The sequence below is a fragment of the Notolepis coatsorum genome, assembly GCF_963971535.1.
Source record: "Notolepis coatsorum genome assembly, chromosome: 10".
NCBI classification, from domain to species: Eukaryota; Metazoa; Chordata; class Actinopteri; order Aulopiformes; family Paralepididae; genus Notolepis; species Notolepis coatsorum.
The window spans coordinates 132,045,560-132,071,719 of record NC_140174.1 but is presented as its reverse complement, the minus strand read 5'-3'; the positions used below and the strand labels follow the sequence as shown (position 1 = coordinate 132,071,719).

At 44.1% G+C, this 26,160-nt stretch overlaps 1 protein-coding gene across 3 annotated transcripts in view; it reads right to left on the bottom strand.

Annotated features, from left to right (window-relative positions):
* Positions 1–26,160, bottom strand: part of LOC311235953 (supervillin-like) — a 271,644-nt gene that overhangs the window by 156,723 nt on the left and 88,761 nt on the right. For 2 of the 3 annotated variants that reach the window (XM_084323493.1, XM_084323494.1), the window contains exon 3: positions 8,216–8,277. In XM_084323493.1, coding sequence (XP_084179619.1) covers positions 8,216–8,230 — 15 coding nt within the window. In that variant the 5' untranslated portion in view covers positions 8,231–8,277. Of the gene's footprint in view, positions 1–8,215; positions 8,278–19,660; positions 19,749–26,160 lie in introns of those variants that run through there. The other variant, XM_084323495.1, reaches the window with a different exon arrangement.

Below are 26,160 nucleotides of genomic sequence, written 5' to 3'. Positions count from 1 at the left end.
GGTGTGTGTGTGTTTGCACTGAGGCGTATTCGTCGTACGATTCATGTACCGCACCGTGACGGCCATACCGTAAATTTGCGGGACGAATACACGTACCGTTACACCCCTAGAGGCTAGTAATAGGCTGCGACGCATATTATACTTAATCCATTGGCATTTCGTCCCTATACACGCTACAATAAAAAATTCAAATGCATATGATCGGTATATTATGTTCCATCATGAATGCATGAAAGGGGGGGGGGGGTCGTTTCTGATTAATTGATTGTCAATAACAGCATTCGTTAATACAACAGCATACGCTGATCAGGCCGATGGCTATGAAAACAAGGCACAATCAAGCTGAAATTGACATTAAATTGCTCTTACCTGTGGCCGGTGAGATTCCAAAAAGAATATTCCAATTATTTGATTGCCATCTGGTAGATCGTATGTCCATTTGGGCCACGACATAACCCACCGTCCCGAAAACTATTCAATGTGATCGGGTAAAGCTCTCGGTCCAGGCTACTAGAAAAGTCTGCCTGGAGGAATTTCATCGACGCACAGCCACATACACAGAGTCTCAAAGGAAGTGCAACATCGGCCGCATACCACCAGGTGGCGGTATTGGACTTTTGCAAACTCACTCATTCCCTATGGTTACACAGGCTCCCTCCCTGGATGGATAACGATTGGAAAAAGCGAATAAGGGGCGGCTGGGTGGCGCAGTGGGCAAGGCGCTCGCCACCAACGCAGGATATACTGGTATCGAGCTCAGCTCTCTGCGTTGCTTCCGGCTTGGCCGGCCGTCGTACTAACAAGAGGGTGGGAAAGCCGGTGGGTGGGTCCTGGTCGTTGTAAACAGCGACTCCTACAGTTCGGTCGGGGCGCCTGCTCAGCGAGGAAAGGATCTAAGGAGGGTAGTGTGATCCTTCCACACGTTACACCCTCTTAGTGAGAGTCCGCGCTGCCAGGTGAAAAGAAGCGGTTGATTGGCTACACATGTGTCGGAGGAAGCATGTGATAGCCTCCACTCTCCCAGACAGATGGTAGGGGGTAGGTGTGCAGCAACCAGGAAGGGGATTGGGAATTGGCATAACGACTAACATTGGGATGGGAGAAAAACTGAGGAAAAAGGAGGGGGGAAAAGAACAACAACAAAAAAGAAATAGCAAATAAAAGAAATAATGATCAAATAACGTATATATACGTGGTTGCCGTTCAACGCAGGGTTTCCGTTAGAAAAAATTGTTGCCGGCCTCAGTGTCCGGTAGATTTCAATCTACCGGTCAAATGAGAGAAATTCCGGTCAGAGTTTATTGAGCTTAAAAACAATTGATAGGCAAAAGAATTACAACAAAACAAAAGAATGACATCATCAAGGCATGTAGATTTATAATATTTTTACTTAAAACTAGGCTACTTTTGCGTATACAGTCATTATATTCCAAATAAAATAAGTCCAGAGACTCGTGCTGCTGCCGACTTTAAATCAAATAGGTGTCTGTGGGCAGTCGGCCGACATTAATAAACAACAGTCTGTTATAATCACATTTTTATGAGCTAACGAATTCCGTTATATTGGACATTTGTATTAATTATATCAAGCGAAGAACTGAGAAATTTGGCAGAGAGAGACGGCAACATTATCGTGGGTTTGCGTGACGACTCTCTCTCTCTCCACCTCCCAATGACTTATTTGCGAGAGTATGTCGATGCAGAGCAGCAGATTCAGCTGTTATTGGCTCTTTTCTGGGGACCGCACAGCAGCGCCCCCCACCCAACATTGAATTGCAAATGGCTGAATTGGAGTACTGCTGGAGTACTGCACTGTGCTGCTGCTGCTCCGGCTCTGCAGCTTCACAAAAGTTTGCACACCCAGCACTAAGCTCTCGCTGACAACGTCGTTGTCATTATTAGAAGCAACGATGAAACAAATTGTTCATCGCATAGGCTATTTAATTTTAGCCTATTTTAATACAATTCAAATAATCAAATTGTGCTTAGACTCAGGGAATTATTTTCACCGGACATTAAGACCGGAGAGATTAAATATGTCGGACTTCAACAGATTTTGCCGGTCAAATACCGGTAATTACCGGCTAACGGAAACGCTGGTTCAACGATTGGCGGACAAACACGTATAAAATCGTTGTTGGCAGGGAATGAGTTAAGAGGTTGTGATTCTTGAAATCCCCTCTGAGGGGACATATTGAGACAGGACAGGGTTATGGGACAGGCTTCAGAGACGTTTTGTTTTGGAGACCAAATTGAGCGTAATTGCAGAGGATGATTGCAAAAGGAAACACTGACACAGTCTGTGGGAAACACCGAGTTAGATTGAGACCTCACTTTAGGAGAGATGAAAACAATGACACCACAGAGGAAAACAATGATACCTCACTTTAGGAGAAAACAATGAGACCATGAAGGAAGAGAGGAAAAGACAGATAGACCGTCTCCATCCATCCATGTGGCTGTCTGTTTATATGATGTCTTTAAACTCCATTCACAAAAAGGGAAGGGAAAAGGGTTGTTCTCTCTCTCTCCCCTCTCCCTCGTTTCCCCTCTCCCTTTCTCTCTCTCTGTCCCCCACTCCCTTTCTCTCTATCTCCCCCCTCTCCCTTTCTCTCTCTCTGTCCCCCACTCCCTTTCTCTCTATCTCCCCCCTCTCCCTTTATCTCCCCCCCCCCCCTCTCCCCTTCTCTCTCTCTGTCCCCCACTCCCTTTCTCCCTCTCTCTATTTCTCAGCCAGGCAGCTGTGTGAGAGACTGAGTCAATAAACACTTTAGGAGAAAACAATGAGACCACAAAGGAAAAGACAGATAGACTGTCTCCATCCATCCATGTGGCTGTCTGTTTATATGATGTATTTAAACTCCATTCACAAATTCCAGTCGCCACCTCCAATTCAACCTCCTATATTTGCAAGAAGGTTAAACACTGAAAAAGGGAAGTTATTTCTCTCTCTCCCCCCTCTCCGTCCCCCACTCCCTTTCTCTCTCTCTCTCTGTCCCCCTCTCCATTTATCTCTCCGCGTTCTCCCTTTCTCTCTATTCCCCCCTTCTCCCTTTCTCTATCTCTCTGTCCCCCTCTCCCTCTCTCTATTTCTCAGCCAGACGGCTGTGTGAGAGACTGAGTCAATAAACAGAGAGGCCTGGGGGAACTCCAGTGGAAAGCACCAGACCTCCAGCAGGGAGACACACACAAACACAAACACACACACACACACACACTACTGGCCAGTCTGCTGCCCATGCTGACACTGGCCTGCAGCACCAAGGAAGAAAAGATGGATGGTGGGTGGAAGGAAGGAAGGAAGGAAGGAAGGAAGGAAGGAAGGAAGGAAGGGAGGGAGGGAGGGAGGGAGGGAGGGACGGACGGACGGACGGACGGACGGACGGACGGACGGACGGACGGACGGACGGACGGACGGACGGACGGACGGACGGACGGACGGACGGACGGACGGACGGACGGACGGACGGACGGACGGACGGACGGACGGACGGACGGACGGACGGACGGACGGACGGACGGACGGACGGACGGACGGACGGACGGACGGACGGACGGACGGACGGACAGACAGACAGACAGACAGACAGACAGACAGACAGACAGACAGACAGACAGACAGACAGACAGACAGACAGACAGACAGACAGACAGACAGACAGACAGACAGATAAATCATTGAACATATACAGAGAGAGGGAGAGTGTCTCCCTGTGAGCTGCCCTGGGGTTAGTGGACCTGTTTCGGGGCTTAGTTAGCAGCTAGTTTAGGTTTTTACCATGACAGGGGCAACAGTGGCTCAGGAGGTAGAGCAGTCGTCTGGCAATCTGGAGGTTCCCGGTTCGATTCCCGCTCCTCCCGGGCAGCGTGTCGATGTGTCCTTGAGCAAGACACTTAACCCCTAATTGCTCCTGATGAGCAGGTTGGCACCAGACTTGCATGGTTGCCTCCGCCATCAGTGTGTGAATGTGTGAGTGAATGGGTAAAATGTGAGGAACAAATTGTAAAGCGCTTTGGATAAAAGCGCTATATAAAAAAGCAGCCATTTACTTGGGCAGACAGGTGGTGGTGATCTTGGGGATGTTTGACACATTGGACCCGTTGGTCACTTTTCATTGGCATGTTGGATATCCGTCTTCACCAGGATCTCCTGGTCATTTAAAAAATATCTAAATATATAATATATATATATTATAATTTTTTATCCACTTTTTCTTCGGTACACGAGGAGGCAGCCTGTCGCATCTTTTCACCAGACAGCGCGGACTCTCAGTGGCGAGGTGTAGCACGTGGGAGGCTCACGCTGCCCCACGATACTTCCTGTCTCTGCTGTACAGGCGTCACCCAACCGACCTGTAGGAGTCGCTGTCCACAACGTCCAATCCCCACCCATCGACTTCCACCCGCTATCTCTGTCAATTGAGATAGTATGACGACTGGCCCAAGCCACAGGCAATGCTGACACCGGGATTCGAGACCGGAGTCTCTTGCATTGGTGACGAGCACAATCTCCGCTACGCCACCCAGCTGCCTATATATATATATTATTAAACATATATATAAAAATGCTCCCACACTACATATTTAAGGCGTTTCTTTTGGGCGATTATAAGACTGGGATGTTAGTTCCTTTTGCTGTTCTCCTCTCTGTAAACAAAAAGTTGAGATATGCTTCAACGTCGGCTGTCGCCAGGAATTGTGCGCGTGGGAGCTAGACCGACATACTTCCACGTCAGTTCAACGTGTGGGTTGCGGCAGTACACCTCCAGACCACTAGGTGGCCGTGCTGCGAATGGCTTTATTTTCCGACTTCATCTGCCTCTGTCTTTCTTCGATTTGGTCCATGTTTGTAATGTAGTTAACCCTTTCACTGCCGGACTACCAAACGGTTAACCCTTTCACTGCGACAATACACAGAAGGTTAACCCTTTCACTGCCACACAACAACAGGTTAACCCTTTCTCTGCCACACTACAGAAGGTTAACCCTTTACTATCACACTACCGGCGGCGACCACTTTGACCTCCAAGTATAAATTAGGCAATAATGCTGTCGATGGGAGTGGCGTTCACACATAAACCACACAGAGGCTTTACTTGCGAGAGGAGTTTTCACAGGACAACGTCGTCTAATGCAGGGCTGAATAGCTAGATATCGTAGCTTCCAGAATTCTCACGGTTTGGAAAACCGTGAAGTTTTTTGAAGGATTAGCAGCAGCTGGGTAAAATATTATGGTATAGGTTGTAATCTTTACTCACACTGTGCTCCAATTCACACACATCTATCACAGACAGACAGAGAGATAGATAGATAGACAGACAGACAGACAGAGAAAGAGAAAGAAAGAGATAGAGAGACACACACATACACAGAGAGAGGTAGAGACAGAGAGAGACAGAGATGGAGAGAGAGACACAGCTATATATATAGAGAGAGAGAGGGAGAGAGAGAGAGGGAGGGAGAGAGAGAGAGAGAGAGAGAGAGAGAGAGAGAGAGAGAGAGAGAGAGAGAGAGAGAGAGAGAGAGAGAGAGAGAGAGAGAGAGAGAGAGAGAGAGAGAGAGAGAGAGAGAGAGAGAGAGAGAGAGAGAGAGAGAGAGAGAGAGAGAGAGCTAGGGTCTGTGTGGGAGGCAGTGTTCCCAGGTGGTTTGGCTCGGGGGGGGGGGGGGGGGGGGCAGTGTGCTGCTACCATCTGGCTGCTCTTGGCCCACAGCTCCTTATACATGAGGGGCCAAGTCACAACTAACATCTGTTAGGACCAGACCCAACCACTGCTGCCTGGGAAAGGCAATACCACGATGCGTTTGATTTTGGTATGCGCATATATATAACCATATATATAGCCAAATATATGTGTATGTGAACGTGTATGCGTGTGTATGTGAAAGTGTATGTGTGTGTATGTGAAAGTGTATGTGAAAATTATGTGTGCCCGCATGTTTAAGTGTGAATAAATGATCTCATGCATGTGTTGCATAATGCATACATGTGTGTGTGTGTGTGTGTGTGTGTGTGTGTGTGTGTGTGTGTGTGTGTGTGTGTGTGTGTGTGTGTGTGTGTGTGTCTGTACATGCACATAAGACCATATCAAGACTCTATTCATTCTCCTCTCCATACCACCGAGGGCACTGTTGTTCAGAGCGATATTCTGAAACCAGTATTCTTATAGTATGTCTCCTAAGCCAGTGGTTCTCAACGAGAGGTCCGAGGCCCCAGGGGTCCTTCAGGGAGTCCCAGGGGTTCCCCAGAAAAATTATAAAATTATTTCACCATTTGATTCACTAGAAGTTAAACTCAATGAGAGAACATACAAGATTGACTCCTCTAATCATAGATTATCTCCTCACCAGTACTGTCATAGCTCACAAATAAATATCTTCTCAGATGGGGTTCCAGAGACTAAATCTAATCACCTGGAGGTCCCAGAGACTAAATCTAATCACCTGGAGGTCCCAGAGACTAAATCTAATCACCTGGAGGTCCCAGAGACTAAATCTAATCACCTGGAGGTCCCAGAGACTAAATCTAATCACCTGGAGGTCCCAGAGACTAAATCTAATCACCTGGAGGTCCCAGAGACTAAATCTAATCACCTGGAGGTCCCAGAGACTAAATCTAATCGCCTGGAGGTCCCAGAGACTAAATCTAATCACCTGGAGGTCCCAGAGACTAAATCTAATCGCCTGGAGGTCCCAGAGACTAAATCTAAATCTAATCACCTGGAGGTCCCAGAGACTAAATCTAATCACCTGGAGGTCCCAGAGACTAAACTAAATCTAATCACCTGGAGGTCCCAGAGACTAAACTAAATCTAATCACCTGGAGGTCCCAGAGACTAAATCTAATCACCTGGATGTACCAGAGACTTGAGTGGATCCAGGTGTGTGCTGGGTCATCACTCTACGGAGCTGTTACTAATGGATGAATCAGAGGGCTTGGAATGATGCACCAGACGGACTGGAAGGCTATCACTGCAGCTGTGGGGAAAAACCTCATAACTCACCTTTTCCTGATTTCTATCTTTATTTTTTATTTTTCAACATTTTCCCCAGTGCTTAGACCTCTACACTAACCCAGCCTCTCCAGTGTTTAGACCTCTACACTAACCCAGCCTCTCCAGTGTTTAGACCTCTACACTAACCCAGCCTCTCCAGTGTTTAGACCTCTACACTAACCCAGCCTCTCCAGTGTTTAGACCTCTACACTAACCCAGCCTCTCCAGTGTTTAGACCTCTACACTACCCAGCCTCTCCAGTGTTTAGACCTCTACACTAACCCAGCCTCTCCAGTGTTTAGACCTCTACACTAACCCAGCCTCTCCAGTGTTTAGACCTCTACACTAACCCAGCGACTCCAGTGTTTAGACCTCTACACTAACCCAGCCACTCCAGTGTTTAGACCTCTACACTAACCCAGCCTCTCCAGTGTTTAGACCTCTACACTAACCCAGCCTCTCCAGTGTTTAGACCTCTACACTAACCCAGCCTCTCCAGTGTTTAGACCTCTACACTACCCAGCATCTCCAGTGTTTAGACCTCTACACTAACCCAGCCTCTCCAGTACTTAGACCTCTACACTAACCCAGCCTCTCCAGTGTTTAGACCTCTACACTAACCCAGCCTCTCCAGTGTTTAGACCTCTACACTAACCCAGCATCTCCAGTGTTTAGACCTCTACACTAACCCAGCCACTCCAGTGCTTAGACCTCTACACTACCCAGCCTCTCCAGTGCTTAGACCCGATTTATTGATTGATTGAAAACGTTATTAACAGATTGCAGAATGGGTACAATACAGTACGGCTCAATACACACAATTGTTAAGGGGATGCGAAAGACTTTCGTCTTGTTTACATCAGGGTCCCCCATTTTCAATTCATCATGACATTTATGACATACACGACATACACATATACAGTACTGTTAAATCCAGACATTTATGACATACAAGATATACAGAGACAGATCATGAAAGAAAATTTGAGGGGGAAGAAACTGTACATTGGAGGGAATTGGGTGGGGGGGGTTTGGACATCTACAGGGGCCAGTTTCGACTACACTACACAGCCTCTCCAGTGCTTAGACCTCTACACTACCAGCCGCAGTGTGTGTGTGTGTGTGTGTGCGTGTGTGTGTGTGTATTTAAGATGGGTGACTGTACACACACACACCATTTTGGGGGTGTGGGGGATAGTTAGGGGGAAATCACAGAATACTACCTTAAACAGAGACATCTTGGCAGCCACACTCTTCTTGGCTGGGTCGGCAGGTTTCTTGTCAACTGGAAAATACAAACACACACACACAGTCACACACACAGAAAGAGAGTTGACAGGGTTACGTCAATGAGAAATGACCATGGGCTAGATCCACAAAGAATGGATTGCACGGAGCAAGTTGCACCCTTACTTACAATTCATTATGAATTGAAAATGGGGGACCCTGATGTAAACAAGACGAAAGTCTTTCTCTGGTCTGCATCCCCTTAACAATTGTGTGTATTGAGCCGTACTGTCTTGTACCCATTCTGCAATCTGTTAATACAATTTTCATTCAATCAATCAATCTGCACGGTGATTGATTGAATGAAAATTGTATTAACAGATTGCAGAATGGGTACAATACAGTAAGGTTCAATACACACAATTGTTAAGGGGATGCAGACCAGAGAAAGACTTTCGTCTTGATCAGGGTCCCCCATTTTCTATTCATAATGAATTGTAAGTAAGGGTGCAACTTGCTCCGTGCAATCCATTCTTTGTGGATCTAGCCCCATGTGTTTTTCTTTCATTAGAACAGCACATTGTGCTGTCAGCGCGCCAGGTATGTGATGCAACCTGGTGTAGGCTATCACCTCAGGATAGGATTAAGATAAGAGCGATGTGTGTGTGTGTGTGTGTGTGTGTGTGTGTGTGTGTGTGTGTGTGTGTGTGTGTGTGTGTGTGTGTGTGTGTGTGTGTATGTGTGTGTGAGTGTTTTTACAACAGAATGTGCCGTTTATAGTCTGTGAGACAACACAGTAGGGCTGAACGATTAATCGATTTTAAATCGAAATTTGAAATGACGCAATTAGCAAATCGCAAAAAAAAGAATCCTCCCATAACCCACCCCTCAGTCACATTGAGTCCTGACTCCTGCTTATCCGAATTACAATCCTGGCTGACCCACAACCTCTTCAAACTCAACAGTGAAAAGACAGAACTATTCCTCATCTGCACCAAATCCACCCTCAGCAGAACCGGACCCATCACACTCACTATAAATGACTCAACCATCACCCCCTCCTCCCTGGTTCGCAACCTCTGCGTCATCCTGGATCCCACCCTCTCATTTGACCCCCACGTCTGCTCAGTCATCAAAACCTCAAACTTTCACCTCCGCAACGTCGGCAAAATCAGACAGACACTGCCTCCCCCCTGCTGCTGAATCCCTCATCCACGCCTTCATTTCCTCTCGCCTAGACTACTGCAACTCCCTCCTCACCGCTGCCTCCATAGACTCCAGATGGTCCAGAACTCTGCTGCTCGCCTGCACACAAACACCCGGTCCCGTGACCACATCACTCCTGTCCTCCACTCTCGCATACAGTTCAAATTACTACTCCTCACCTTTAAAGCCCTCCATAGCCTGCCCCCCCCCCTACCTGACAGACCTCCTTCTCCCTTACCCTCCTCTTCCATCTTCCACTGCTTCCCTCAATCGTCCCTTCATCCAAATTAAAACGTGTTGGTGATCGGGTTTTCTCACGTGCTGCACCTCGACTCTGGATCACCCTCCCTCAGACCATCAGAGACTCTCCCTCACTCTCCACCTTCAAATCCTGACTCAAAACCTACCCGTTCTCCCTAGCATTCAACCTTCCCTACCCATAACCACCCTCCTCCAACCTACCACCCCCTTTTCCCCTGCCCTATCCTTCTCCTGCCCATCCCACGCCCCTCCCCCCCATCAGTTTCCCTTACTTACTTCCCGACTGTCTCCCCTACTGGCTCCTGTATTTGTTCTTTGTTACTCGTGGTTTTATGTTCTTGTGTATTCATATTGTTTCCCGTTTCCCTGTGGTTCTGTTTCTTTGTTTCCTGCTATTGTCAGTGACTTTGGGTCATTGAAAAGCGCTATATAAAATAAATGAATTATTATTATTATTATTAACCCATTCTCTGCCACCACGTTGATCATCCTAAACCATGATAATAGCCAGCGCTATTTGTCTATGGAGATGTTTACCTTCTTTGCAGGGCTATAACTTTTTTAATTGTATTGCTAAATTGACATTACTATGGCCCATTCAACATCAATTATCTATCGTTCAGGATGTAGGAACGTTTTACTTTTTCATTCACACATTCATACTAAAATACCGTCTAGAGTATAAATATGTTTTTATCGTTTTCTGCAGTATTTCATAGAACGTAAGATATAGGCATAAATGCATATATTAGATTATCAAATGCAGTTTGATACCGATCCATGCTATATTAAAAATGTCAACTGTACATGATCCTAAACGTCAGTCATGACTGATCATCTGCGGGTGAACGGAGGGCGGGGGGTCGTTTATAATTCAATGGCCGACGTTAAATGATTTATGTAGTATGGGTGATATATTGATCAGAGCAGTTTGTATCGAAAATGATAAAGAAAAACGCTGAAACTCACGTCAGTCTCCTCGTAGCGTTGGGCGATGCGAGTGGAGCAAACAGATCCCAATTATGTGATGTTGATCGATGCGATCCATTTCCGGTTTGTATATTACTAATACACGTCCAAATCATGTTGATTATTGAGTTATGGCAACGATCCATATCCACGGAGTCTGTATTGAGCCCCGGGACAATAAACGAGTGGCCGGACGAAATTAGGGGAGGGACCGAGCTCCAACGGGCACTTCCAGTTTGGCAACTCGCCGATCGGCCACCAGGTGGCGGTATTGAAGCGTTGCAGAGTTGTGATGGCTCAGACAGCATCACCCAAGACTCCGTGGGTGAAATATGAATACCATGACGAAAATATGAAATATTGATCTCAAACACGCCTTACGGTGTGATTGGCAGACAACGCATGGCGGAGAACCCCGCCTTAACACGTGATTGGCGGAGAATGGGTTAAAACTATAAAACTACAAGCAAAACACAAGATAAAAAAAAATGATAAATATCTGTTAAAACAGTTACATGATGTACTAGGGAGGTTTAAGATCATAGCCCTAAACTGACCATAGGTCAGCAGAGAATCTACTTTCAGTTTATGTCGGAGATAATTCCAGGAAGTTGGTGCAAAAAGGCTGCCTTTCTAAGTTCAGACTGTACATGAGGGACGTGAAGTATGAGCCAAGTCATTTGAGTGGGTTAGACGGGGTCCAAAGTGCAGACTTAAAACAGAGTGACCAGAAAGAAATACCTTGAGTGGGTTATTTACACACCTGGTCGTGGAGACAGAAATGCCAGCTGGGATCTGAGTCAATTCAATCATTTCAAAATGTAAACAGAAGGAGATGTGCATTTGCCGTAAACAGCAAGTTCATTCTCCGTTCATTCATAGAGCGAAACTCGTCCTAATAAACTGAATTCATGATATTTAACTCCTAGGAGACTATGACAGTAACCATGGTGATTTAACTCCTAGGAGACTATGACAGTAAACATGGTGATTTAACGACTAGGACACTATGACAGTAACCATGGTGATTTAACTCCTAGGAGACTATGACAGTAACCATGGTGATTTAACTCCTAGGAGACTATGACAGTAACCATGGTGATTTAACTCCTAGGAGACTATGACAGTAACCATGGTGATTTAACTCCTAGGAGACTATGACAGTAAACATGGTGATACTAGGACACTATGACAGTAACCATGGTGATTTAACTCCTAGGAGACTATGACAGTAAACATGGTGATTTAACTCCTAGGAGACTATGACAGTAACCATGGTGATTTAACTCCTAGGAGACTATGACAGTAAACATGGTGATACTAGGACACTATGACAGTAACCATGGTGATTTAACTCCTAGGACACTATGACAGTAAACATGGTGATACTAGGACACTATGACAGTAACCATGGTGATTTAACGACTAGGACACTATGACAGTAACCATGGTGATTTAACTCCTAGGACACTATGACAGTAACCATGGTGATTTAACTACTAGGACACTATGACAGAACCCATGGTGATTTAACTCCTAGGACACTATGACAGTAACCATGGTGATTTAACTACTAGGACACTATGACAGTAACCATGGTGATTTAACTCCTAGGAGACTATGACAGTAACCATGGTGATTTAACTCCTAGGACACTATGACAGTAACCATGGTGATTTAACTCCTAGGAGACTATGACAGTAAACATGGTGATTTAACGACTAGGACACTATGACAGTAACCATGGTGATTTAACTCCTAGGAGACTATGACAGTAAACATGGTGATTTAACTACTAGGACACTATGACAGTAACCATGGTGATTTAACTCCTAGGACACTATGACAGTAACCATGGTGATTTAACTACTAGGACACTAGTAAACCATGGTGATTTAACTCCTGGGACACTATGACAGTAACCATGGTGATTTAACTCCTAGGAGACTATGACAGTAAACATGGTGATTTAACTACTAGGACACTAGTAAACCATGGTGATTTAACTACTAGGACACTAGTAAACCATGGTGATTTGGTAAATGGTAAATGGGCTGCATTTATATAGTGCTTTTATCCATAGTGCACTACAGCGTATGCCTCTCACCCATTCACTCAGACATGCACACACCAGTGGCAGCGGCAGAGGCAACCATGCAAGGTGCCAACCAGGAGCAGTTAGGGGTTAAGTGCCTTGCTCAACACACGCTGCAGGAGGAGCCAGAATGTAACCGGGAGGCAGGAGCCTTCCGATTACCAGACGACCGCTCTACCTCCTGAGCCACTGTTGCCCCCAGAAGTAACTCCTCATTTGGGTGTAACAGCGCAAATACAAATTATATGAGCCCACAAAGTCTGCCGCTAATGAATTGTCAATGGACCAACTCCTAAATATGTCACTTGACGACATCATGAACTCAAGCTTAGAGAGAGACAGTTGTCTATACTGACTTAACAAGATCACTGGAAGAACACAATGTACATCTTGATTTAAGGTGCATCAACTTTCAAAAATTTATTTTTTATAAACATTTGAATTTAGAAGAAACCTCCTGGATCGACTGAAATGAAAACATGAACTGACCCCAACCTTGAAACACACAAATGTGCAATTGTGTGTGTGTGTGTGTGTGTGTGTGTGTGTGTGTGTGTGTGTGTGTGTGTGTGTGTGTGCCTGCGTGTGTGTGTGTGTGTGTGTGTGTGTGTGTGTGTGTGTGTGTGCCTGCGTGTGTGTGTGTGTGTGTGTGTGTGTGTGTGTGTGTGTGTGTGTGCCTGCGTGTGTGTGTGCCTGCGTGTGTGTGTGTGTGTGTGTGTGTGTGTGTGTGTGTGTGTGTGTGTGTGTGTGTGTGTGTGTGTGTGTGTGTGTGTGTGTGTGTGTGTGTGTATGTGTGTGTGAGTGTTTTTACAACAGAATGTGCCGTTTATAGTCTGTGAGACAACACAGTAGGGCTGAACGATTAATCGATTTTAAATCGAAATTTGAAATGACGCAATTAGCAAATCGCAAAAAAAAGAATCCTCCCATAACCCACCCCTCAGTCACATTGAGTCCCGACTCCTGCTTATCCGAATTACAATCCTGGCTGACCCACAACCTCTTCAAACTCAACAGTGAAAAGACAGAACTATTCCTCATCTGCACCAAATCCACCCTCAGCAGAACCGGACCCATCACACTCACTATAAATGACTCAACCATCACCCCCTCCTCCCTGGTTCGCAACCTCTGCGTCATCCTGGATCCCACCCTCTCATTTGACCCCCACGTCTGCTCAGTCATCAAAACCTCAAACTTTCACCTCCGCAACGTCGGCAAAATCAGACAGACACTGCCTCCCCCCTGCTGCTGAATCCCTCATCCACGCCTTCATTTCCTCTCGCCTAGACCAGGGGTTCCCAAACTTTTCAGGCCGGGGCCCAGAAAATAAGGCGTCAGAGAGCCGCGGCCCAATGCACATCGTCTGGCTTTTTTTTTTTTTTTTTTTTGCCAGGCGATTGATTTTTTAAGCCAAATATCACTTCAATCCTATTAAGTTAGTTCAAGTTAGTTATTCATTTATGAGAGGGCTAACTTGTTGCAAAATAATAATGATAATAATAATAGCCTCATTAAAATACTATTGTTGCTTCGGTTGTTTTCAGCGTTTTATGTGCATAATCTGTTATTTAGTTTGAAATGTTCGTTGAAATAAGTAGATTTTTCGTTTTTGTTTATTTATTAAGTTAATATAAAACCATATAGTCACATTTTAGAATACAATAGAATAGAATTTTAGAATACAACTAGAAACACTGTCCTGGCCTGCTTCTAAGTTCAGTAAAAATAAAAAAAATTAAATTTTTTTTTTTTTTTTTTTTTTTAATCATCTCGCGGCCCACCCGTGGCTGCTCGCGGCCCACCTTTGGGTCGCGACCCCGACTTTGGGAACCACTGGCCTAGACTACTGCAACTCCCTCCTCACCGCTGCCTCCATAGACTCCAGATGGTCCAGAACTCTGCTGCTCGCCTGCACACAAACACCCGGTCCCGTGACCACATCACTCCTGTCCTCCACTCTCGCATACAGTTCAAATTACTACTCCTCACCTTTAAAGCCCTCCATAGCCTGCCCCCCCCCCCTACCTGACAGACCTCCTTCTCCCTTACCCTCCTCTTCCATCTTCCACTGCTTCCCTCAATCGTCCCTTCATCCAAATTAAAACGTGTTGGTGATCGGGTTTTCTCACGTGCTGCACCTCGACTCTGGATCACCCTCCCTCAGACCATCAGAGACTCTCCCTCACTCTCCACCTTCAAATCCTGACTCAAAACCTACCCGTTCTCCCTAGCATTCAACCTTCCCTACCCATAACCACCCTCCTCCAACCTACCACCCCCTTTTCCCCTGCCCTATCCTTCTCCTGCCCATCCCACGCCCCTCCCCCCCATCAGTTTCCCTTACTTACTTCCCGACTGTCTCCCCTACTGGCTCCTGTATTTGTTCTTTGTTACTCGTGGTTTTATGTTCTTGTGTATTCATATTGTTTCCCGTTTCCCTGTGGTTCTGTTTCTTTGTTTCCTGCTATTGTCAGTGACTTTGGGTCATTGAAAAGCGCTATATAAAATAAATGAATTATTATTATTATTATGAACCCATTCTCTGCCACCACGTTGATCATCCTAAACCATGATAATAGCCAGCGCTATTTGTCTATGGAGATGTTTACCTTCTTTGCAGGGCTATAACTTTTTTAATTGTATTGCTAAATTGACATTACTATGGCCCATTCAACATCAATTATCTATCGTTCAGGATGTAGGAACGTTTTACTTTTTCATTCACACATTCATACTAAAATACCGTCTAGAGTATAAATATGTTTTTATCGTTTTCTGCAGTATTTCATAGAACGTAAGATATAGGCATAAATGCATATATTAGATTATCAAATGCAGTTTGATACCGATCCATGCTATATTAAAAATGTCAACTGTACATGATCCTAAACGTCAGTCATGACTGATCATCTGCGGGTGAACGGAGGGCGGGGGGTCGTTTATAATTCAATGGCCGACGTTAAATGATTTATGTAGTATGGGTGATATATTGATCAGAGCAGTTTGTATCGAAAATGATAAAGAAAAACGCTGAAACTCACGTCAGTCTCCTCGTAGCGTTGGGCGATGCGAGTGGAGCAAACAGATCCCAATTATGTGATGTTGATCGATGCGATCCATTTCCGGTTTGTATATTACTAATACACGTCCAAATCATGTTGATTATTGAGTTATGGCAACGATCCATATCCACGGAGTCTGTATTGAGCCCCGGGACAATAAACGAGTGGCCGGACGAAATTAGGGGAGGGACCGAGCTCCAACGGGCACTTCCAGTTTGGCAACTCGCCGATCGGCCACCAGGTGGCGGTATTGAAGCGTTGCAGAGTTGTGATGGCTCAGACAGCATCACCCAAGACTCCGTGGGTGAAATATGAATACCATGACGAAAATATGAAATATTGATCTCAAACACGCCTTACGGTGTGATTGGCAGACAACGGATGGCGGAGAACCCCGCCTTAACACGTGATTGGCGGAGAATGGGTTAAAACTATAAAACTACAAGCAAAACACAAGATAAAAAAAAATGATAAATATCTGTTAAAACAGTTACATGATGTACTAGGGAGGTTTAAGATCATAGCCCTAAACTGACCATAGGTCAGCAGAGAATCTACTTTCAGTTTATGTCGGAGATAATTCCAGGAAGTTGGTGCAAAAAGGCTGCCTTTCTAAGTTCAGACTGTACATGAGGGACGTGAAGTATGAGCCAAGTCATTTGAGTGGGTTAGACGGGGTCCAAAGTGCAGACTTAAAACAGAGTGACCAGAAAGAAATACCTTGAGTGGGTTATTTACACACCTGGTCGTGGAGACAGAAATGCCAGCTGGGATCTGAGTCAATTCAATCATTTCAAAATGTAAACAGAAGGAGATGTGCATTTGCCGTAAACAGCAAGTTCATTCTCCGTTCATTCATAGAGCGAAACTCGTCCTAATAAACTGAATTCATGATATTTAACTCCTAGGAGACTATGACAGTAACCATGGTGATTTAACTACTAGGACACTATGACAGAACCCATGGTGATTTAACTACTAGGACACTATGACAGTAACCATGGTGATTTAACTACTAGGACACTATGACAGTAACCATGGTGATTTAACTACTAGGACACTATGACAGAACCCATGGTGATTTAACTACTAGGAGACTATGACAGTAACCATGGTGATTTAACTCCTAGGACACTATGACAGTAACCATGGTGATTTAACTCCTAGGACACTATGACAGCACCCATGGTGATTTAACTACTAGGACACTATGACAGAACCCATGGTGATTTAACTACTAGGACACTATGACAGAACCCATGGTGATTTAACTACTAGGAGACTATGACAGTAACCATGGTGATTTAACTCCTAGGACACTATGACAGTAACCATGGTGATTTAACTCCTAGGACACTATGACAGTAACCATGGTGATTTAACTCCTAGGACACTATGACAGTAACCATGGTGATTTAACTCCTAGGAGACTATGACAGTAACCATGGTGATTTAACTCCTAGGAGACTATGACAGTAACCATGGTGATTTAACTCCTAGGAGACTATGACAGTAACCATGGTGATTTAACTCCTAGGAGACTATGACAGTAACCATGGTGATTTAACTACTAGGACACTATAACAGTAACCATGGTGATACTAGGACACTATGACAGTAACCATGGTGATTTAACTCCTAGGAGACTATGACAGTAACCATGGTGATTTAACTACTAGGACACTATGACAGTAACCATGGTGATACTAGGACACTATGACAGTAACCATGGTGATTTAACTCCTAGGAGACTATGACAGTAAACATGGTGATTTAACTACTAGGAGACTGACAGTAACCATGGTGATTTAACTCCTAGGACACTATGACAGTAACCATGGTGATTTAACTCCTAGGAGACTATGACAGTAACCATGGTGATTTAACTCCTAGGAGACTATGACAGTAACCATGGTGATTTAACTACTAGGACACTATGACAGTAACCATGGTGATTTAACTCCTAGGAGACTATGACAGTAACCATGGTGATTTAACTCCTAGGACACTATGACAGTAACCATGGTGATTTAACTCCTAGGAGACTATGACAGTAACCATGGTGATTTAACTCCTAGGAGACTATGACAGTAAACATGGTGATTTAACGACTAGGACACTATGACAGTAACCATGGTGATTTAACTCCTAGGAGACTATGACAGTAAACATGGTGATTTAACTACTAGGACACTATGACAGTAACCATGGTGATTTAACTCCTAGGACACTAGTAAACCATGGTGATTTGGTAAATGGTAAATGGGCTGCATTTATATAGTGCTTTTATCCATAGTGCACTACAGCGTATGCCTCTCACCCATTCACTCAGACATGCACACACCAGTGGCAGCGGCAGAGGCAACCATGCAAGGTGCCAACCAGGAGCAGTTAGGGGTTAAGTGCCTTGCTCAACACACGCTGCAGGAGGAGCCAGAATGTAACCGGGAGGCAGGAGCCTTCCGATTACCAGACGACCGCTCTACCTCCTGAGCCACTGTTGCCCCCAGAAGTAACTCCTCATTTGGGTGTAACAGCGCAAATACAAATTATACGAGCCCACAAAGTCTGCCGCTAATGAATTGTCAATGGACCAACTCCTAACTATGTCACTTGACGACATCATGAACTCAAGCTTAGAGAGAGACAGTTGTCTATACTGACTTAACAAGATCACTGGAAGAACACAATGTATATCTTGATTTAAGGTGCATCAACTTTCAAACATTTATTTTTTATAAACATTTGAATTTAGAAGAAACCTCCTGGATCGACTGAAATGAAAACATGAACTGACCCCAACCTTGAAACACACAAATGTGCAATTGTGTGTGTGTGTGTGTGTGTGTGTGTGTGTGTGTGTGTGTGTGTGTGTGTGTGTGTGTGTGTGTGTGTGTGTGTGTGTGTGTGTGTGTGTGTGTGTGTGTGTGTGTGTGTGTGTGTGTGTGTGTGTGTGTGTGTGTGTGTGTGTGTGTGTGTGTGTGTGTGTGTGTGTACACACAAACATACAGAAACACACACACACCAATCCCTCAGACAGCCTGAAGGTTCTGCACTCACAACCAGTGATGCCGCAGATTACTTGTAAAAGTAATCTGATTACTGATTACTCCTTTAAAAAGTAATCCAAGTTACTTTACTGATTACTTGATTATCAGAGTAACTTAGTTACTTTGAAAGTAACTAGGTTACGAAGTCGTCGTCCCTGCTGCTGCCACAACATAAGAATGACAAAAAAAAATTGAGTAAAATGTACTCAGTTTGAGTAAAATGTACTAATAGGGCAGGTAGGCCTATCTATAGATCTATAGATTTCACAAAAGATAAATGGTCAATAACACCACATGTAGGCTGATATGTACCCTACCTTTGAGGCCTGCCCTATTCAGATATGGTTCTAATGTTCCTAGTGAAACAGGGGAGAGGGGTGAGTAAACCAGTGATTATATCTCAGTAACAGAATCTTCTCAAACCTCTTGTCAGAAAGTCTGTTCCTTCTAGGCGTGAGCACCAACCCTCCCAGACTAAAAAGCCGTTCCACAGGAGCACTTGATGGGTTGGAGTGTTATACTTCAAGAAAATGTTCTTTATGTTTGAATACCTATCCAGTATCTGAAGCTCATGATCTTAAAAAACAGCCTATTAAACGGTACTGCTCCTCCTATGCTATTATTATTATTATTATTATTATTATTATTATTATTATTATTATTATTATTATTATTATTATTATTATTATTATTATTATTATTGTGGGCTACTGACAACCTACATACTGCAGTATGGTGTTCCATGTTCATGAATAGTGCAATGCAAAAGATGTTTAACTCAAAGGTGGAACATACCTGCACTCTATCCGTTTGGTCGTGCTGTGATTACAGATGCGGTAGACATTATTTTGTTTCCTCCGCGCGCATAGTGAATGTTTTTTTTCACCCGGCTTAACATCGAGGGAAGGCTCCTCTGAGCCGCGCGAGGGAAGGCTCCTCTGTGCCGCGCGAGGGAAGGCTCCTCTGAGCCGCGCGAGGGAAGGCTCCTCTGTGCCGCGCGAGGGAAGGCTCCTCTGAGCCGCGCGAGGGAAGGCTCCTCTGAGCCGCGCGAGGGAAGGCTCCTCTGAGCCGCGCGTTAGCTGACACAAACGTGAAGTAGACCAGTGGCTCCTCTGTGCCGCGCGAGGGAAGGCTCCTCTGAGCCGCGCGCAGCGTCTCCCTGCTAGCTCGCTATCCTGATAATAACAATAACAGCCACCGCCCACCAGCATGGAACAACACGTGAGGTTACGTGCTGCGACGTCACTCCCCCAATACAAGGAAATACAGCTCCAAACGTATTTTTTGACTGTCGAAAACGAAAGAAAATACTGCATTCCGCCTGCATTATGATGAGATAGTAACGAAATAGTAACGCACAGCCACTTGGACAAGTAACTGCAATCAGATTACTGGCTTGTAAAGATTAACGCGTTAGATTACTATTTTCGGGGAAAAGTAATCAGATTACAATAACGCGTTACTTAGTAACGCGTTAGTGGCATCACTGCTCACAACGTACGTACGTACAAACACCACCTGCTCTGTGGAGCGATGAGAAGCTCACACAGCGTCTTCTTTCTCTAATAAACTGCCTCTTCTTCTCAGGCAGAGAAACGTTCTGAAAAGCCTGCAGACTGGAAACGCTTCACCGGAAAGAGACGTGTTCGCTCACACTCTACAGACACATGCCTTGGAGGTGTCTCTGACTAAATCAGAATGAGGAAATTAATGCAGTAACAAACTCCATCTGTTGGCGCAGAGAAGCTAGATAAGTAGTGAACGCGTGGCCTCGGGTGTGGTTGGGAGGAGTTCGAGTTGCGCTGGAGTTGTGGAAATATGGAGGACGGTGAAGTTCGTTTGGTGGTTCTGTCAGGCGTCAGAGAACCTGATGTTTTAAATTAAACGAGCTGAGAAGAACTGTATTGTGTCCCTGTGGGGACATTGCGTAAAGATCCAGTACAAAGACGCTTTAATTCAGTCATAAAAGGGTCATTGTGGAATGTTAATGTAATAAGGAAAAATGTTGGAGCTTCAGGACGGTGTATAATTTGTTTTGATATAACTGTTTTAGTGCAGCCTCTCTGAGCACAGCCATCTCTCAGTATGTTTAAAGGAACACACCAACTTTTTGGGAAAGTAACTTATTTGCCATCTACCCTGGAGTTAGACAAGCAGATACATACCCTTTTAATTAATTATAAAAAAAAATGTCACCTGGTAAATACACAGGTCACAACATGTTTACAGGAACGTTTTGGAGTTGTATTTGGAGTGTATTTCGTGACTGTTGGGAACTAGGCTACACTGGCACACCTACTGCAAGTGAATGACGCTAAGCTAGGCTAACGGTGCGGCTGTTCCCTAAGCCTAATGCGTGCACAGAAAAAAAGGGTATGTATCTGCTTGTCTAACTCTAGGGTAGATGGCAAATAAGCTAATTTCCCAAAATGTTGCATGGCCTTCTGTTCACCTGTGCCTTCTGTGTGTGTGTCGTCAAAAGTGCCAATCGTTTCAATGTCTATGGGCTAGATCCACAAAGAATGGATTGCACGGATCAAGTTGCACCCTTACTTACAATTCATTATGAATTGAAAATGGGGGACCCCAGATGTAAACAAGACGAAAGTCTTTCTCTGGTCTGCATCCCCTTAACAATTGTGTGTATTGAGCCGTACTGTATTGTACCCATTCTGCAATCTGCAGATTGATTGATTGAATGAAAATGTTATTAACAGATTGCAGAATGGATACAATACAGTACGGCTCAATACTAGCTATCATTTCTGCAAGTGTTCAAATGGCGAAGAACCATCTAAATCCATTTAAGATGTTTTCAAACCCAATTACCGTACATCAAAAAGGTAAGTTGAATAAGCTGAATTTGTCTATTCACATTATTGAAGATGTATGTGATTTGTGTGTATAAAAGGGCTTGGAACATTACAAATCGATACCTATAATATTTTCTCTATCTCTAGTTTAATATGATACAACTGTCTTCAACGCACACTTAGAAACGGAACCTGCAGTGCTACAGCCTCTGAAAGACAGCAACCTGGGACAATGTAGCAACGCGTCATAAGGTTTCAAGGGGTTATGCTGCGTTTGTCTATGGTTGGAGGTGGGGAGGTGGAAGTGGAAAAGCGCCCTCTCCGACCGACGTGTGTTCGAGCTACAAAGCTGGAAAAACTCATGCTAAACTTTTTTTAGTAATCACATGAACTACAACTCACACAGACAGTCTACAACGATATATTGCTCCTAAAACAGCCGATAACAACATTAACGTTTATACAATATTAGTGGCCATGTTGAAATTACATCAAATAGAGCTGAGGCTTGAACTGGTTGAGAAATCATACCCCAGTTTGCAACTAGTAACTCTGAGTTGACGTGTCGCTTTATTTGATTTTTCCTAGTAGGGAGTAGGGCTGACCTCGACTAGTCCAATAGTCGACTAATCGATCGAAAGGAGCCGTAGTCGACTGCCAACCTCTTAGTCAAATGCAAAAAATATATAAAAAAATATAATATTTAATTTAAAAAAAATATATACGTATATATTTGGATCATTCTTTCCAAAAGCAAAGAGTGCTAGAAGCGTGGCTAACGCTAATGGCGCGCATACCAGTAGGGCTGTCTTAAATACTTCTAAGCTTCGAAGCTTCGTTCGATGGCACAAGCTTCGAACATAAAAAAAAATTGAAGAAAAAAGAAAAGACAAATTTTTTTTCTTTTTTTTTCTCCAAAATCTTGCGCCTCCACCCTCCATTCCAATGAAACGAAAGTAAGCGGCGCCTTCCCGCCTCCATTCCAATGAAACGAAAGTAAGCGGCGCCTTCCCGCCTCCATTCCAATGAAACTAAAGTAAGCGGCGCCTCGACTCCACCTCTCTACAACAAGCACGTGGAGATTATCTGTGTTGAAAACAACAAGGACATGTGCAGCAGACATGTCGACGAAGAAGTCATCAGACGTGTGGTTACACTTTAAAATATGCAAAGACAATGCCCAAAAAGCAGAGTGCCAGATATGCCAGAAGAAAATGGCATATCACAACTCTACAACAACTTTGTCAAATCACCTAAAAAACGTAAGTATCGTTGTACACGACGGCGACGCCACACAAAACATTAATAAGGCTATGCCTATGCTGCTATGACTAATGTGTTACCAAGTTGGCTAATTTAATTGTAATCATCTGCTTTTGTAGGTGCATTGTCTGATATAATTATAAATTATAAATTAAATATAATATAATTGTTTGCTTGATAGACGAAGGTTGCAACATAATTATGTAATGTCATGTCGTTGGCTGTGAGAGCAGCACCACTGCACCCAGGCAGCGCAGCCGAGTGAAACCTTGTTTCAAAAGGGGCTACTTAATTAATTAATCCAATCCACTTTATTTATAGAGCACATTTAAAAACAACAGTTTACCAAAGTGCTGTACAAGTCCCACAACATAAGATACTGTATAAAAAATTTAATAAAATGTAATACATTTTTTTTTATAATTAATATATATATATATATATATATATATATATATATATATATATATATATATATATATATATATATATATATATATATATATTATTTTTTTAAGCTTCGAATTAAAATCGAAGCTCGGCCCCGAAGCTTCGATTGCCAAAAAAAGCTTCGAAGGTCAGCCCTACATACCAGCGAGGCTAACTGCCTAATAAAACGGGCACAGAGGCACTGAAATAGGATTTCACCCGTCTAATGAACACAGTAACACACTAGACATATCAAGATGTATCCATCAGTGGACCAATTGCATGCTTTCGCAGAGGACAAGAAGCCTTCAGTCGACTCCTTCAGACATTAAGCACCCCCCACAGCCCAAATGGAATGATATATATATATATATATGGGGTGCCCAAGTGGCGAACCATGTAACGCACTGCGTCGCGAAGTGGCCGACCCGGTTCGATTCCCAGACCCGGCGTCCTTTGCCGAATGTCTTCCCCCCACTCTGTCTCCCGTTCATCCTCTCTCTCTCTACCGGACTGCCCGGTAGTAAAAAAACAATAAAAATCTACCAAAAACATAATTAAAAAAAAAATATATATATATATATATATATATATATATATATATATATATATATATATTTCAAATATATTTCTTTTGCATTCGGGGGGGGGGGGGGGGAGTCTACTATCGACACATTTTGGCCAATCAAAGTTGACTATACAAATCCTTATTCGGGGACAGGCCTAGTAGGAAGTCGGAATTTCCGACCTCCGAGTTCTAATGGAACGCAGTATTAAAGACAGCAGAGAGGTTGAGTTCAAGTGATGCATCACACTTTCACTCCCAGGTGATTTGTTTCGACTTTACTGTCCGAACCCCAATTACAGTATGGCTCTTCTTCTCAAGGGTTCTCATCCTCCAAATCACAACTTTGTTTGTCTGAGGGAAGCAACAGTTGTGGTTGGAGGATCAAGAAAGAGGACCAGGTTAATCTGAGGTAGGTCCATTACAGAGAACTCCGCGTGCGCGCACAGACACACCCACACACACAGCACACACACACACAAATGAGAATGTAATTTTCTCCTAAATTATACTTACAACCGTTACAATGCATGCTAATCCAAAACAATAGCAATGAAAGCATAGAAAGAAAGAAAAAACGTGTCCACTAAAAAGACCGTCAGCCTTAAAAGGCCAGGGGGACGTAATCGGTCCCGAGGCGCGCTGCCGTCCAAAACTCAGCGTGATTTAGTTCAGACGCTTGACATATCGTGCACTGAGACTCTCCACATGCAGAGTGGATGACTAGGGGGTTTTGACTCGAGTCCAAACTCGCTTCATCCTCCCTGTGTCTAGGAGAGATTAAGAAGAAAAGAAATGAGTGAGAAAAAAAACATGAAGCCAGGAAACAGGCTTCAGTAGGATATAATACGTTACAATAAATACAGGCAATAAATAAAAATGAATATTATACTATGAGTAAAAGTAAACAGTATACACAAGGTGCAGGTGAGGGTCTGTATCCTAATGGCATGATAAATGTTGTACGCTGTAGACATTCCTAACAGTTCTCGAGTTCTGCAGCCATTAGTTCTCCAGCTGCTAGCAGCAGTCCATGTGAACTAGAGTGGGACTGGGGACGCCATTACGCTCTTCTTAACCACCAATATGGATTCTGAGTCGTAAACTTTAAAGGTAGAATCTGTAACGCTGTCAAACAGTGACCTCTAGGTTAAACGAGCCCTTGCTTGGTATTGCAGTTTGTTTACATTTTCCAAAGGGGGTCCAAAGTGCAAACTTAAAACAGAGTGACTAGAAAGAAATACCTTAAGTGGGTTATTTACACACCTAGTTGTGGGGACAGAAATGCCAGCTGGGATATGAGTCAATTCAATCATTTCAAAATGTAAACAGAAAGAGACGTGCGTTTGCCCGTCAACAGCGAGTTCATTCTCGGTTCTTTCTAAAGAATGAACACACACGTACACACATCATGAACTGGATCGACTGAAATGAAACATGAACTGACCCCAACCTTGAAACATGCGCAATTGTGTGTGTGTGTGTGTGTAGGTGTGTGTAGGTGTGTAGGTGTAGGTGTGTGTGTGTGTAGGTGTGTGTAGGTGTGTGTAGGTGTGTGTAGGTGTGTGTAGGTGTGTGTGTGTGCGTGCGTGCGTGTAGGTGTGTGTAGGTGTGTGTGTGTGTGTGTGTGTGTGTGTGTTGTGTGTGTGTGTGTGTGTGTGTGTGTGTGTGTGTGTGTGTACACACAAACATACAGAAACACACACACCATCCCTCCGGCAGCCTGAACGTTCTGCACTCACAACGTACATACGTACTGCTTTAGTATTGCACTTTGTTTACATTTAATTTGGGGATTACGTGTGGGTTGGAGTTTACCAAGTTATCACACTGTGATGTGGGCAGCAGTAGAAACCCCTCCCATATACCCACTGAAATCCAATCCACACATCAGACCAAAAAATTAAAATGCAAACAAAGTGCAATACTAAAAACTGGGCTCTTTTGCCTAGAGGTCACTGTTTGACGGCCCTACAGAGTCTACGGTACGGGTGGTGTATCCCTAGTGAATATTACCCAGCAGCTCTGGGTGAAGGAGTGGAGCAGCAGAGGGTCGTAATTCACACGCACCCTCAACAAGTTGGGACTTTCCACAGGGGGACAAATGTGTGTGTCAGTCAGTATGTTGATGACCAGCTTTTTCCATCCAGCAGAGTTGCATTTAAACATGCTAGCAAGTGGAACAGTTTTAGAGGTTTAAACATGCTAGCAAGTGGAACAGTTTT